Source organism: Oreochromis aureus, linkage group 15, assembly GCF_013358895.1.
Source record: "Oreochromis aureus strain Israel breed Guangdong linkage group 15, ZZ_aureus, whole genome shotgun sequence".
NCBI lineage: Eukaryota > Metazoa > Chordata > Actinopteri > Cichliformes > Cichlidae > Oreochromis > Oreochromis aureus.
Genome location: NC_052956.1, coordinates 8,453,702 through 8,469,553, shown reverse-complemented (window position 1 = coordinate 8,469,553; position 15,852 = coordinate 8,453,702). Strand labels below are relative to the sequence as shown.

General features: G+C 39.5%; 2 protein-coding genes across 3 annotated transcripts; one reads left to right on the top strand and one right to left on the bottom strand.

The window, feature by feature from the left end:
- The first annotated feature begins 467 nt into the window (after positions 1–467).
- On the top strand, positions 468–5,913 carry tbpl1 (TBP-like 1). Of its 2 annotated transcripts, none has more exons than XM_031726204.2 (8): positions 468–545; positions 1,159–1,258; positions 1,529–1,774; positions 1,875–1,957; positions 3,078–3,141; positions 3,452–3,555; positions 4,080–4,174; positions 4,541–5,913. In XM_031726204.2, exons 3-8 carry the CDS (start codon positions 1,640–1,642, stop codon positions 4,621–4,623), a joined length of 564 nt encoding a protein of 187 aa, XP_031582064.1. In that variant the 5' UTR covers positions 468–545; positions 1,159–1,258; positions 1,529–1,639; the 3' UTR covers positions 4,624–5,913. The 2 variants fall into 2 exon arrangements, with proteins under 2 accessions (XP_031582064.1, XP_031582065.1); XM_031726205.2 differs by having other exon boundaries at positions 536–617.
- slc2a12 (solute carrier family 2 member 12) lies at positions 5,492–15,852 on the bottom strand. Its single transcript, XM_031726203.2, has 6 exons — positions 15,719–15,852; positions 14,819–14,939; positions 9,735–11,030; positions 9,041–9,163; positions 7,071–7,203; positions 5,492–6,973 (listed from the first exon to the last, which is right to left on the bottom strand). Exons 2-6 carry the CDS (start codon positions 14,913–14,915, stop codon positions 6,874–6,876), a joined length of 1,749 nt encoding a protein of 582 aa, XP_031582063.1. The 5' UTR covers positions 14,916–14,939; positions 15,719–15,852; the 3' UTR covers positions 5,492–6,873.

Sequence of the window (15,852 nt, the reverse complement as noted above, 5' to 3'; positions counted from 1 at the left end):
TCGCCATCCAAAATCATGCCAAGGTTCCTGACTTGCTCATGATAAACATGAAAAAGTTTCTGTCTCTGACTGTTTGGATCAACAGCAAATATTTTTGTCTTGTCTCTGTTCAGTTCTAAGGAACAAAGAGTTTATTGATGTGTGACTTATCCCCCCCCCACACACACACACACACAAAAAGCTATGTATTAGGAGTTGTTATTTAATTTTGTTTTCATTTTTTGATGGTTTTTTTTTTTTTTAAATTACCTGTATTGTATATATATATATATATATATATATATATATATATATATATATATATATATATATATATATATGTGTGTGTGTGTGTGTGTGTGTGTGTGTGTGTATATTAAAAATGTAAGCAGCTATGTACAACTTCGCAACAGAAATGTATAGGCATTTGAAGTGCTTTAATTTATGTTGAAATTTCTATCCGGAAGTTGACGTTAATTTAGCGCCCACTAGGAGCGGCTTTATTTTGTAAGACAGAAGCGGAAGGTGTCGTGTTTGTTACTGCTCGTTTGTGTGCGGAGGAAAGGGTTTGTCCACAAATTTTACTATTGTCCGCCTTATTTGTGTTTTGGAATAACATCACAGAAAAAGCGAAAGCGGTAGCTGGATTCTTACGATACAAACACCAGCCATTAACTTGCTTTAGACAGCTAGTCTGCTAGTTAGCATAGCTGACAACTTTTCATTCATTGCTGCCTGTGTACTCTTCTTTGTTGCTAGCTAACGGACAGACCTCTTCACAACATTAGCTAGCTGAGCAGTCGCGAAATGTCGTTACCTCTTTGTTTTGCTTACAATCCCATATTAGTGCAGTTATTAGCGCAGTTATTAGCGCAAACACCGACTCAGTGCATGTAGTTATGTTGAATTAGTTGCCGATTAGCTAGCAACATTTCCCCAAACAAGCTTATCAGTTGCATGAGCTATAACGCAATTTATAATACAAAGCAACGGTCTATACATTAAACGTGTCTATAAGTAACGAATTATTGACGTCGAGGGTCATATTTTCCTGTTACTTTCTTGGTTATTAGTAGCAGTAGAAAGTAGCTAACGTGTTAGGCTGTATCAGTGCATCGGGAAATTAGCTGGACGCTCAGCTAAAAGAATAATATTTGACAAATTCATATTTTCTTGCAGATATCTGAGTGATTCGTGCTTTGAGACACAGTCAAGTCTTTCAAGTGGAAGAGAACACCTTGCGGGAGAGGAGATAATCAGATGGTGGTGTGCAACTGAGGTGATAACCCATCTTCCTAGCTTTTTAACAGCATTTTTACTCACACTAACATACTAAGTGGACTCGTGAATGCAGCAAACACAAAATAAATATGCAAAATTCTGATATAGAGCGGGCACCGCAATACATGTTTTTATTCATGAATGAATACATATTCATTCATGTAGAGCAATGCCCCTTGAAATATTTCTGATTTGAAATTTGTAAAAATATCAAATCAGAAATATTTGAAAAATGGTTTCATTTGTTTTTCTTTTGTTTTGTTTTTAGCTCATCTTGTCTCCTTTCCCATCGGTGCAATAATGGTGAGGGGTGACATTTTTGATGAATAAGTGAGAAGAAAAACCTCTGTGGTCCTCTTGCTGCACCACACACTTCCCCATGGATTCAAGCAATGATGAGGCACTTGATATTATTATCACCAATGTGGTGGCAACCTTTCGGACCCGGTGTCACCTCAACCTCCGCACCATCGCCTTAGAAGGAACAAATGTCATCTATAAGCCAGAAGTAGGGGTAAGTGTATTGTTATTAGTGAAACTAGAGAATGCTGCGTTCATGTTGACAGTCCCATTAACCGGGACATGAAATTGTGACTTCTCTTTTTTGTCCTCAGAAAGTCCTGATGAAACTTCGTAAGCCTATGATAACTGCTTCAATCTGGTCTTCAGGGAAAATCATCTGCACTGGAGCAACAAGGTAGACTGACTCTCATAATGCAACATGCATACACACACCTATACCTAACGAAATGTCAAATTATTCCTTCTTTTGGCCTCAGAAGTCTTGCTACTTTATTTGTGGGGCTGTACTGCTACGTCCCCCATCATGTGCAACTAATGCACTTAGCATTTCTCTCACAGATATGAGAACTGAATTACTAGTCCCCCGAATGAAATTTAAAAGTTTTGATTTAATTTAAAAGTACTGAGAAAACTAAATACTAAATTGGTGTAACTATGTTTCAATGTATCAGCAGTCTAGAAATTACAACAAGGTTTGAGCTGTCACTTAAGAAAGCATCACGCCAAACTCAAAAGAAATCGGTTTATGCTCACAAAGCAGGAAATGAATATACAAAGTTATCACATGGGACATCATCAAGAAATTCAAAGAGAGCCACAGAGTACTTATACAAGTGTGGCAAAGGTAGGAAGCAAAAGATTGCAAACACTCTGGAAAGAAAAGTCGTGAGAGATGTGTCTAAAGACCAACTCCAAAGACAGTAGTGACTGACTTAGCCAAGTCAAGAATTGTGGTAACAAAGAAGACGCTCGCTAGGATGCAGACCAAGAAAAGCTCTACTTCTGCAGAAGAGACATCTTAGGGCAAACTGAAGCATGCTAAGGACATCCTGGAGAAGGATTATACATACTTAAAACTAGAGATGGACCGATCCGATATTACGTGTCAGTATCGGTCCGATACTGACGTAAATTACTGGATCGGATATCGGAGGGAAATAAAAAATGTAATCCGATCCATTAAATATCAAAAAAGCACCTCAAAAAACTTGCGACATGGCGTAACTCTGCTCATAACCGTAGCACGTCGGAGCAGTGTGCGTCACGTGATAGAATTTTATTTCTCTGTGCAAAGTCAAATAATATAAGCAGCCCAAGTAAAACTAGAATGTGCAGGAATAATAATTCTGTCCTCATCTGTATTTGCCCAGTTTAGAGGTTTTGATTGTAAGTATTACTCAATTAATCAAAAAGATGCTAGTTTCTGATTGTGGTTTGCATACCAAACCATTCATTTCACTGAGTTATGCTGCCATTTATCCATTCTTTTTCTTCCTTTTTCTTTTTTTTTTAAGTGAGGATGAGGCGAAGCTCGGTGCTCGCAGGTTAGCACGCTGTCTGCAGAAACTAGGCTTCAAGGTAAGAATAATCACAGCAGCTGGTTTTGCATGGAAATACACAGTCAATCTGTTATTTGTTTAAACACCACAACCTACCTGAGTATTGTCCCAGCTATTAAGACCACAGTGTCCCCATCTTCTGATGGTTGTTACTAGCAGGATAACGCATCATGTCACAAAGCTCAAACTACCTGAAACTGCAGTTATCTGCATTAAGGCCATAAAACCTAAACTGGATTTCTCCATTAATTATTGGACCTAAAAAAAAAGAAGTGTAAACTCATAAATATGTGTATTTTGTCTCTCGTATGTTTATGCTGTCTGTTCAGGTGAGGTTTTCAGCCTTCAAAGTTGTGAATGTGCTGGCAGTGTGCTCCATGCCATTTGCAGTCCATCTTATAGACTTCACGAAGAATAACCGACCCATTGCCAGGTAATGCAGTGCAGTGCTGCTAAGTCACAACTGTTGCAACATTAATTAAAATCAAAGCTATCATTGTCATCATCATTATAACTATCCTGATCAAGCTGTAGCATACGTTTATCCACAGTCTTATTGCTTTATGCTGTTTTCTTTGGTTCATTAGCTTCATGGTGTGATACCATATTGAAAGAAAATAGTGACAACTGTGATTTTAAGTCCTGACATGAGCAGCGATAATGTGCAAGGTGAACGGGGAATAAAAGTTTAATGTTTGCTAGTGGAGGATGACCTCTAGTGGTTAGAGCAAGCCTCACCGCATTGAGTGCATGTATCTGACACTACAGTGGAGCAAGCAGGCTGAAGAAGTCTGTGTGTGTGTACTGTAGTTGTTGGATTTGGATTACTGTTGTACATGCTATCTGACAGAATATAGGCTGGCATCTAAACATGCATCGTGTCCGTTACTCACAAAGCTGTAGGTATAACTTTTTCCGATGTGTACACATGTACTAAAAACCTTTTACCGTTTACAGTTATGAACCTGAGCTCCACCCAGCTGCTACGTACAGGATCAAAAATCTAAAGGCGACTATACAAGTGTTCTCAACTGGCAGCCTCACAGTTACAGGTATCTCACTCCTTATGAGGCTTAACACACACAGACACATTAAGTATCTTACCCATTTTTATGTACAGCTAAGAAGGCACATTGGCTTAAGGGATTGAGGTCATGTAAAATGAAAGCATTTTATAGCTTGTTTCAATGAGGAAAGCGGTTTGTAAATAACCCAATTCCTCCAAGAATTTTACTCGAGTGAAATTGTTTTTTGTGCTTCCTTTCGTGTGGTGCGCTGTTTATCAGGCTAAAGTTGAAACCCAAGGCTTTTTTTTTTTTTTTTTTGTAAAGCTTCTACTCCAGTTCTGTTGTTTTTCTTTGTCCTGATATATTTTTGCCGATCTTTTTCTGCTTTCACACCATCACTGCATGGCTTAGGACCAAATGTCCAGAACGTGGCCACAGCAGTGGAGCAAGTCTACCCGCTACTGTTTGAGTGTCAGAAACCCCTCTGCAAATGAAACGATACAAGACGAAGGACTCGAGCAATTGAGTACTCAAAACGGATGAAGAAGCACCTTATCCTTGGAATTGCTTGCTTTGGTTTCATCACTATGTGGCAACAGCTACAAGCATCTGAACTCATTCATAGGCTGGGCTTGGGATATCACACTTGTAACGTCCTAAAATGTCCTCGTTATTTTTTACAAAATTTTAACGTTGTTGTGGAGTTGTTGGGATCTTGTGATTTTAACAGCCTAAACCTGCAAATGTCTTCCAAACTTAATATCCTTCAGCAGACACTCATCCTCCTCACCTGACAGTGAAGAGGCAGGAAATTATTTGCTCTAGCTTATTTGCTTTTGGATGTCTCTGCATGGACACTTAAAGACCATTTTAAAACTATTTAAGATTTAGCGGTAACCACTGCTAATATGTATGTTAAGACCAACACGCCTCAACTCTAAAACTATACATATATCTATAAATATATATATATGAAGTCGTCCCATTTTCCACTTCCTTTGGAAAAACCGCCGTCCAAGGTTTGTAAAAGTCTTGCACAGGTACTCTGTATTACCCGTGTTATTGCTAAAGGAGAAAAACAGCAGACAGAGAAGTGGAATATTATGAGTGTACACAATGTAAGAGCAGGCCGATATGCAGAAACACATCCACTTACAACTTAAACACACCTCAGATTTACTTCCTTTTGTTCACAATAAGGCACATTTCATTTCTTGTTTCTTAATAGTTTTAAGAACATTTTGCAAATATGCTTGATGTATTTTAATGTTTTGACATGTTGAACAATTCTCAAAGGTTAAGAATATTTTCAGTTTTCAAGTGACGAGTTAAGCTGTTCATTGAACACAGCTACTTGTTAGACAATATTGAGGAGATTTTTATTAGCAGAGGATTAAGCAATCGTTAAAACACTGTCCACAATTGCCAGTATACACACAAACAAAGTAGCAAAAACATAACATGAAAAAGTAACTGACTCATAATTACAAAAGCAGCCACTCTGTGGAGTCGTACAAAGTTGTATGGCAGCACTAACACTTGTCGAAAAGGTTTCGTAATACATTCATGTGAATTCTTGCGGCAACCATGAGTGTTCGGACAGGCATAAATGCAACATGTATGTATGTATATAAATGCATCTGATAGGAAAAACGTTGATTAAAAGCTTAGACATGCTGTTTAAATGTGTGTATGATGGAGTACTTTTTGAACTAGTGTCAACTGAAAATTTGTGGCACTTGAATTTTTGTATTTTGTATAAAAAAATAAAAGTGAACAGGCTACCACTGGCCTACTGTGTGGTGTTTGCTCCCCTTTGCACGACATTGTTTTTGTGCGTGTGACCATATCCCGAGTACATGTGGAGAAGGCACTTCCCAGTTGATTTGTTTTTTTTCCCTAGAATATCTTCTATACTGTCATTGACGACTGAGATTTCCATCTCGGGCTTTGCAAACACACGTTGCAACATTTAAAAGGTGATGCAAGTCAAAGTACAGGTTATAAAATGTAAATGTTTTACTCGTGCATAGGGCATCCGCTATAGAATTTGTATTCTTAAACTCATTACAGCATCATACTAATAGAAAATAAAAGAAGAAATCACAGTCTTTATCACAATTCATACCAAACATGGCTCCTGAACCTCATGAGTTGCTTTTCTTCTCTGATTCTTTTTAAACATTCAGTAGCCAGCCAGCAGCTAGCTGTGTGTTCCCATAAAATGCAAATGAAGAGACAAAGGGTTCCTTCCATATTTCATGTGGGTTGGAACACATCCACTAACATAACTGGTATGACTGGTTTGACCCTTGTGTACCACGTTAAATATGACAGAGGGCACCAATAAAATGAAACTGTGCTTAGGAATAAGCTTGCCCTCCTACAAAGAACAAGTACCAGTTTGGGCTATTAGTGTTTGATTTTAGTGAGTATAATGCCCGATTTACTAGATTAATTTTTTTTTACTCAAAACTGAGAAAAAAAAATGTAAAAACTGATGGAAATCTGAGAAAAAGATTTTCTTGAATATAACAATACTAGAACCTAATACTAGCTATGCTCATTTAAAAAAATCAAAGGCTCCATGATGGAGTCACATGTGTGCATCATCATCATCATCAAGAACCAGCTGTAACTACAGCCAATACAGCAACGTAGATGAGATATATAGATATTTTTGATTGTATATTGTCTTGATCGTTGCTCTTGACTCTCAGGTCAGCTGTTGTGTTGAGGTGTGTTTAAGTAGTCAGATGTTTGCTGGATTCTGTAGGTTTGCTGTCCCTGATCAGACTCTCTTGAGGCTGAACCGGCTTGGAAAGTCTCACCTTAAAAGTCTTCCTGTTAAACAGGGAGAGTAGAAACAGAAGGTAAAAATCAGTTTCACGAACCAGTTTACTAGATGTTGATGGCGTAGACGTCGAATGTTACCACTCACTTCTTAGCCAGCTCTTTTGATATCTCCTCCAGTGTGCGACCTTTGGTGTCAGGGACAAAGAGGATGACGAATACCAGCAGAACAAAGCTCATGGTGGAGTACAGGAACATAACATTGGGCACACCAATGTTTTCTTTAAAAAACAAAAAAAGAAACAATTAATATAACCCAATACTTGCTGCATAAGCAACCCTGTTTCCCAAAAAATTGAGACATTATGTAAAAAAAACATAAAATAAATAAGAAATGATTTGCAAATCATCCAAATTTAATTTAAAAAGGCCAAATGTTGATACTGATGAATTTTATACGTATGTTCATTTTCCTTCAATAGACCAACAACACATCAAGCTATACACCACCATCTTGCTATGAAAGCTGGGATAACAATTAAGTTGCATGATTGCCCATGACGTTCAGGCAGCAGCATATTAAAAGCAAAAACTGAAATTTGCTCCTTGAGTTCAGGAATCTGTAAGGTCATATGAGTGCATTACAATATATTGCCATTGCCAAACCACATGTAAACAAAAATCCTCAAACAGTATAGCGCAGTAAGCTGATAAAACACAAATGTTTGACTGTTTGTGTTACCATAGCAACACTACTTCTCACACACTAAATAGTGCTACTACACCTCTGAGTTTTCCCTTTTTTTAATTAAATATTTACCTGCCAGACTTACAGACTGACTTACTTAAGGAGACAAAAGGCTCATAATTTGCAAGTTGCAGCAGTAATTATAGTTTGGAACTTGCCCTTTAGCATGAATGGTAGGACTGGTTTGAGCTTTGTTTGTGTAGCTACCCTACATGACATGACAGGGAGCAGTATTTCAATTATGCTATGCTTATTTCGAAAAGATAAGGTCAACCAATACACATACCGCATTGTTACAACAGTATGACTAAAAAGTTAAAAAAACAGGAGCTAAACTAGCTTCCTGCAGTCCAGACTTGTCAATCATAAAAAAAACACACAAACATTTGGCATATTAGGAAACTAGAGCAACAAGTCTGCAATTGCTTTGAACTTTTCTCATTTTTTACATTTGGGCAACACAGCAATGCACTGGTTACGCTCACAGTAAGTTTTCTCATTTAAAAACTTCTGGATGCTTCTGTCTCTTTCCACAAGATTAACGATTTAAAGTCACAAGTATGAATATAAAAGTGTGGGTTTGTCTGTTTTCTGATATAATGAGAATTTGTCTAGAGTTTACCCTGCCTCTTTCTGTATGATGACTATGTATTTTTATTTTTACATGTTACTAATACAGGAATATTTAAAATATAGCTACATAACCTAGTTTAGGTCCACTATATAGGCAAATGTTTGGCAAACAATGCCAACCAGGTGCTAAAATAAAGAGATGCCAAAATGTGAACACTGACTAATTGGATTAGGTGTTGTCATGGGCTTGACCTTGGCAGTTCTGTTGGAGGATAGTAAAATTAATTAATTATTAAAATTAATATGATTATCACTTGTCAAACAGAAACTCTGCATTAATCTACACAGATTTTCTGTGAATTCTTGCACTAGTTTAAACATGTCTGATGCAAATACATGTCAGTGTAGGCTCTCAGTCGTTCAGGCCATGGTAGTCTAAGGAGCTTGGAAAGGAAAGCCACTAGACTTTAAGTTCAAGTCTTTAAGTTTCTTAAAGATGTTTCACTTCTCATCCAAGAAACCTGTTCAGTTCTAAAACCAAATGGTTGAGAGTCCCAGGTATTTAAACCCAGCTGGAAATTTCTGTTGGGTTTGTTGATTGATCATGTGTCTCACCACATGAGGCAAGGTATGAAAAAAGGCTCATTATCACCAGAGGTTTTAGGTGAAACCATTGTGAGACCCAATGAGATCACCTGATGTAAGATGTGAGTGGGGGTTGAGGCACCAGGGAAAGGATCTCAATGCGGCATTGTAGGTGGCAGAGAGTTGTAAATTATAAGTAATAGAGTACTCACCCGTGATGGTGAGGAAGGTCATGGAGATCAGCAGATTTGTGGCCCAGTTTACAGCTGACACCACCGATACAGCTCTACCTCTGACTCCCATCGGAAAGATCTCACTGAGAACGACGTACACCACTAAAAAGAGATAAAAGACAAAAAAAAGAGGGGTATAAGAAATTCAGTCTAACTCGTTTTATTTAAATAGCGCTACAAGGATTAACACTGGGAAGGAATGACCTGCTGCTGGATGCCAAAAAATATAAGTGTAGCAAAATGCTCACACATGGAAGACTGTATATAACCATTCCCTTAACCATTTAAGGTTAATGAGAGTTAATGAGCTCTCATTGTCTTACCATAAACTGACTATATTTGCTTTCCATCTCAGATTTTTGAAACCAGATGTCATGATCATTCATTAATTCAAACTGTAATAAGAGTAAAAACTTGACTTGAGCCCAGGAAAGTGTTTTTACTAATGCCGAAAACATTGGATTAACTTTCCATACACTTCTACATAACAGGAAGTGGTTTTGCAACCACAGAAGTCCTCCCCTGCTGGCTGTTAAAAAAAAATGCATGCTTGAGGCAAATGAGTTAGCTTCACTTTTCAGACTCAGACGCAATGTCTATCTTATATGTCCAGTCTCTAGATAAATACAGAGACACTGCATGTGTATGTGAACCACAATGTACGGGTACTTACTTGGTCCAAGACTAATTGAGAAGGCTGCCACATACATCAGCAGGCTGATCAATGACGCCCACTTCAGTGAGGAAGAAACTTCAACATGAGTCCTTCCTCCTACTGATTCCCACACTGCATCATTCTCTGTTTTGAGCCCCTCCACCTGTTCACTGTTCCACTGGTTTTCGAGGTGGGTAGACAAAGTGCCACTATTCTCAAAGTCTGTGAAGGTTTCGTTTAAATCCCATGGCATATAAGTATTGTTTAGAGGGCTTTGGCTATTGCACAGGCTTGTGAGGTGAGTGTGACTTTGTAGAGTCAATGTACCGAGGGCAGCCAGCGACAATCCCATAGCGACGGCACCCACACACAAAAAGCTCTTGGGTCCCAAACGGTCGACCAGCAACACAGCAGGGATGGTACCGACTACTTTTACGACTCCGAACCCCGTGGAGGCCAGGGTTGCTGCAGCATCACTGTTGAAGCCAACGCTGCGGAGAAGTGGTGAAGCATAGGAAAGAATGTTGGGCTGTCCAGTAGCCTGCTGGAGGAAGACTAAGGCCACACCTATTAGGAGCCGTGAACGCAGGTTAGCTTTGGCACTGAAGAGCTCCAAGAAGCTATGCTCTGATTCTTCTTTCAGTCCAACCTGGATATCCCTGAGCTCCACTTCCACACGCTCCTTACTTGCGCCTCTCATTCTGGCCAGCACTTTTTTCGCCCGCTCCACTTTGCCCTGAGCAACAAGGAAGCGTGGACTGGGTGGGAGGAATATGAGCGCACCTATTTGCAGGAGTGCTGGAGGAATTACTAGTCCAAATGTATAGACCCAGCCATGAGGTACGGTAGCAAAGGCGTAACTACAACCGAATCCCAGCATTACACCGACAACCAACATCAACTCGTACAGCGTCACCAGCAGACCCCTCCTCTCCCTCGGTGAGATCTCTGCAATGTACAAACAAGCTGCTGTCCCTGAAAGAGATGTTCCCATGCCCACAATTACACGGCCAAGTGTCAGTGCAACAAAAGAAGCCACAGCGATGAGCACAACAGTGCCGCCAACTACTAGAACAGCACTCAGGAGCAAAGAGCAGCGTCGGCCGTAGCGATCTAAAAATGTTCCTCCAGCCAGGCAGACGAGGAGTGCACCGAGCAGGTGGGAGCTGACCAGCAGTTCCTGTTCCCTGCAGGAGAGAGAGAGGAGGCCCCGCAGCTGCAGCAGGACACCAGAGGTCAGGCCCATTTCGTAGCCCAACATCAGGCCGCTCAGAGAGGCCGCTATGGCTGCAACCACCACCAGCCAGCTGCAGCCTGCAGAAAAGGACAGAAATACAGAGAACACAGTGAGAGAATGTATCTTAAGATGACAGCTATACTGAATTAAACTCCAAGTGCAAGTTTCCAATCTCCTAGCTTCACTTTTTGTCCCAAAAAAACAAGACCAAGATTGTAGGTTAACCCAGCAAGTGGGCCTAGTTTTACTGCATTGTGTTTTTCGAACATTATCAGTAATACAGACAAATACAGAGAAAGGGTTGTGGGCTAATAAGGAAAGAGGTGCGTCTAGAGTATCCAGGTCCCCCTGTCCCACATTCTGTGAGAAAGTTCCACATTTGGACTGGCTCAAGTCAATGCTGCTCAACAGGGAAAATGGCATGTAAGAATGAAGTCACAATGCCTTTTTTGGCCTTGGTAACGTGTCCCAACATCATCCCTGTTCAGGCTAGGTGGGATCCATCACAAGGCTAACAAACAGTCATTTACACTCACACCTACAGTCAGTTTAGAAATAAATCAGCTAAACTAACACACATCACTTTGGAGTTTCAACATACAAAGCCAGATGTTTCCTGTACAGGTGCTAATCACTGCACCCCCATGTCATTGCCAGAAACAGCCATTTAGTTTAGAATGGAGGAACAGGTTGAACCTTATTTGATTGGCCACAAAACGGACTCTGCCCCAGGTAAAATGCTTTTACAACATGTTACCCAATTCCTAAAACAGCTTCCAGAAAACGCGTATCTGCCTGTAGACCGGATAAGATTAAAAGTTTTTAAATAGCTATTGACTACAATTAAGTAACTCAAAGGATTAAAAACTCACTTAAGGTGATCTGATAACATCTAATGTTTTCTTATGTAAGCACACAGTGCTGTGGCTTAATTTATTAAAGTTACAGTGTGTAAAATTTTATCACTAGATGTCTGTAGACAGTAGACTGCAATCAACTGAAATGTTTTCCTATCCCTCCCAATTCAAGTCCACGATCCTTGCTATGGTGGCCACAACAGGACAAATGTCTCTGACTGACTTCAGTTGTAGTGAGTGTGAATGTAACATTGTTGGATTCGGACACTTAGCAAATAAACTCTCATACAATGTGTGAATGTAATCAAACTGTTTGTCAGAGGGAATGTGAGATACTAATGCTAGCTTATAACCATCAGTTGTTGTTAGAGACAGGGGTGTAATCGTGTTAGGCTGTCCTGCCTAAGCACAATTAGAAGGGACGACCACTGTATTTAGTGTGGTGGAATGACATGGCTGTTTCCACAAACCGACATCTGTTTCTTTGTATTTTTAATGTATTAATTCTAAGTTTTTGCGAATGTATCAATTTATAATTTATACATAATTAGAAGACATGATTATACACTTACCTATGTATGTTAGTGAGTACAATATTCTTTTTTTCTATTAAACAGATTAAAAAAAGACTATCTTTAACAAAACCTCATGAGAATTTTATGTATACTTGGTACTAATCCTTAAGCAGCTACCGCTTGTCCTTTTTATTTGGTGGTTATGTCCAATTACAAAGACTACTAGGAAATATTAACATCTTGAACTAGTATGTCCTAGACATGTTTGATTTGAAAAAGGTTTACTTGCAAACTAATAAATAGTTAAACATTTTAAATGTAAAAAATAACTTTATTCAAGAATGGATACCATGTTCTTAATACTGCTTTGTTGTGCCTCACATTTAAACAGCAATACAAAAAACTTGTATGGATCAGAATCAGAGTGTTGTAATATGTTCTTGTTTATGACTTGTCAAGCTCATATGCAGGATTAAGCACTTGGTAAACAGAGTGTGGAGGGGCAGTAGATGATATTGCGTAAGCTAATGCGGTACTGTGTCCGTTCACCTTCCACAACAAAAAAAACTCTTAAGTAACAAATATTCAATCAAGTCAGGGTTTACGAAGGGTCCTCAGAAGGTTCACCCGACCATGAAGTCACTTTATTAGTGCTGACTGTGTGGAATTAGTGGTCAAGGATCAGAAGAAGAATGAAGCAATCTGGTAAGCCTGTGTGTTTGTGAACATGTGCTAGGAGTGCTTCACGTTGACTAATAGATTATTGTGACAGATGAAAGGGGAAGAAGATGACCTTAGCATTATCTTACATAATGCATCATTAGTTATAACACATTAGGTGATAATATCCCTGCACCTGTTATTAACTGTACCTTCTAAAGCTATAAACATAAATGTGTATCTAACAACCACGTTAGTGAGAGCTTTTATTAGATATGATTACATATGATTTTATTACACACGATTCAAGGAAATCTGACACAGCTGCAAACTATTTAATGCTTAAGTTTGCTTTGACAGTTCAGCTGCAACCCCCCATAACCCCAGCACTCAGCCCCATATCAGTCATTTCCATTAAATGGCTGTCTAATAATAGGATTTTATGTCATTTGTTAGCATGTCACAGCCTGTGATACCTTAACTCAAAATTCACAGTGGCGCACTTGCTGTACTGTTCTGGAAAACAGCCGCACTAATTTGTAAGCTGTGACATTCTCACACACTGTTTGAAACATTTATTTCCAACCATATGCTGGCCTACCTTAGACACACAAACAGACGTTTACTGTGGCTGGAGGGTCCACCACTGGGAAATGTTTTTTGGCCTACCGTGACCTGTTAGCTGTCCTTATCTGACTACCAATGAAGTCCATGTACAGCAGAGCCAGTGCAGTGAAAGCAAAGTGTTTGTTTCTGCATCCAGGTCAAGTGCAAGCCTGGCAGTACCACACTTCAGTATCTGTGGTACTATTTTGCACAGTTTTGCTGATTAAAAACTGGAGGATTAAAATAGTACACACAAGCAGATTTTAAGACACACATGGATGTAATGTACACTATTTACCTCAGAGAAAACAACCCCACTATTTACACAGCCAGTTAGCCTGACTTCTGTATTCAGCACGATAAGTATCTGATTATCATAAAATGTACTCTTTCCAACATGTAGTTAAGGCAAATAGCAAGGTGACTGATGTTTTTCCAAACAGTGGGTGGACATTATGTGAAGAATCTGTGTCACATTTTTGGCACATAAGTACATCGTGACTGAGACACAAGAAATCAGACATCAGCACCTTTTGGCTTAACCATAAATCACTGTTCGAAAAGCTCAGCTCCTCATTCCTGCAATTCATTAAACTATTCTAAGAAGCGGGTTTGTCGAGTTATCTGGATGCTGAGCTAAACCTAGCTCCTGATCGATGCTAATTATTACTTGTAGAATCAATATATCTCAGTTGACTGGGTTATGTTTTTAACATCATGGATGGGTACTTTTGAAGAGTCTGTGCAACGTTTTTACTATTGTGCAACCAAGGTCAGCATGACCAGGACTCAAGCATAAAAAGCTGTCATAAACATGTTTTGGCTTAATCATAAATGAGTGTTTGAGAAACAGCTAATGTGAAGAAGTTGCTCATGCAGCAAATGCCTTTGTTTTGCTTCAGCTTAATAATCATAAGATTCATGTATCCATTCTAAGAAGCAGGTTTGCAGAGTTTTCCAGATATTGAGCCAAATTATTACATCTCAGTCCCACAACTAGACATGATTCCTTGAGCAATCATCTACATCTTCTTTATCTAAGGGACAGCCAACACTTTCACTATATGCATTCTTAGGGATTTAAATGTTTAGCAATGTTCAGCAGAGAATCCCTTTTTTTAAAACCCTATTTAGACTTTTAAATGACGCAACATATCAGCTCTAAACGGAACACGCACATGCACACTTTTAAACCTCACAAAAGACAACATCGGTGGCTGTTCATACCTGGTTCTCTGGGTGAGGTCAGTTTTTGGTTCTCAGCTGAGGGGTTGCTTGGGAGGTAAGAGGTCATCCTCTTGGTTTCGCTGCTGGACTCCATCATTAACCGCCACTAATAACAATAGACCTAAAAACAAGTACAAACCAGCGTATTTAAACAAACAAATCATTGTGCAAAGGCAAGAAAAAATACAGCAGATATTACTCACGTTGCACAAGGACAGATACATGATACTCTAATTCACATCAACATCCCAGGCATCATTATAAAATATCTATTATATAGTAACATGAACTGATCCAGACAGAAAACGAAACATAACTAATCATCAAACAGCATCCCGAGTCCCGAATCAGCTGATGCCTCTTTGTGGCTCTGGCTGGGCACACGCAGGTTTCCATATGAAAGCCCTGTCATACATACCAGCTGTGTGAAGCTCACCACGGACAGCTGCAGCTGGATCTGTAAGAAAAGGGCTGACGACTGTGTGGCATATATTTGTTTAAAGCTGCAAGTGTTGCACGTGCTTTTTCAAAAGCTCTGGAAATGGCTATAGAAACTGTGCTCTCTCCTTTACCTGTGACCAGATACTGCAATGTGATCAATGCTACTTCAACGTTGCAACAGATCACTGTTATAATTAGTGACACTACAGACAAAGTCCACGATCGCGTGTTTTTCTGCTTCTTACATATATAAGAGTTGAGCTAAACCCTTGCAGTGCACTTCTGTAGAGGCTAGACAGCACTGAGCACCAGGAATCACAGACGTCTTTAGTGCAAAAGCCCACGGCGCCTAAATACGAGCGTGTTTACGTGCAAACAAACCGTTTTTGCTACCTAAAAGTTTCTTTGAGCACACATTTAGGTTGTAATGACAGCCGAGTGCAGTGACATTCTTCCTACCTGGCGCCACAGGCTTTGTTTCTGCTGTTGGCCTACGCCCGAGTCTGTCAGTCCATTCGTTCTGGTGTCCACAGCTTCGCCGCTCACACTTCCAGTGTGCCCCGACTCCTCTTTCGCTCGTGTTACTGCACACT

What these genes read in the sequence shown, in the direction of transcription:
- tbpl1 (XM_031726204.2), top strand. Translation starts at nt 1,640, where the DNA reads ATGGATTCAAGCAATGATGAGGCACTTGATATTATTATCACCAATGTG. An exon ending in TCTATAAGCCAGAAGTAGGG is followed by an intron (nt 1,775 to 1,874) that starts GTAAGTGTATTG and finishes TTTTGTCCTCAG; the next exon opens with AAAGTCCTGATGAAACTTCG. An exon ending in ATCTGCACTGGAGCAACAAG is followed by an intron (nt 1,958 to 3,077) that starts GTAGACTGACTC and finishes TTTTTTTTTAAG; the next exon opens with TGAGGATGAGGCGAAGCTCG.
- slc2a12 (XM_031726203.2), bottom strand. Translation starts at nt 14,915, where the DNA reads ATGATGGAGTCCAGCAGCGAAACCAAGAGGATGACCTCTTACCTCCCA. An exon ending in GACCTCACCCAGAGAACCAG is followed by an intron (nt 11,031 to 14,818) that starts GTATGAACAGCC and finishes CCTTTTCTGCAG; the next exon opens with GCTGCAGCTGGCTGGTGGTG. An exon ending in GACCTTCCTCACCATCACGG is followed by an intron (nt 7,204 to 9,040) that starts GTGAGTACTCTA and finishes TGTTTTTTAAAG; the next exon opens with AAAACATTGGTGTGCCCAAT.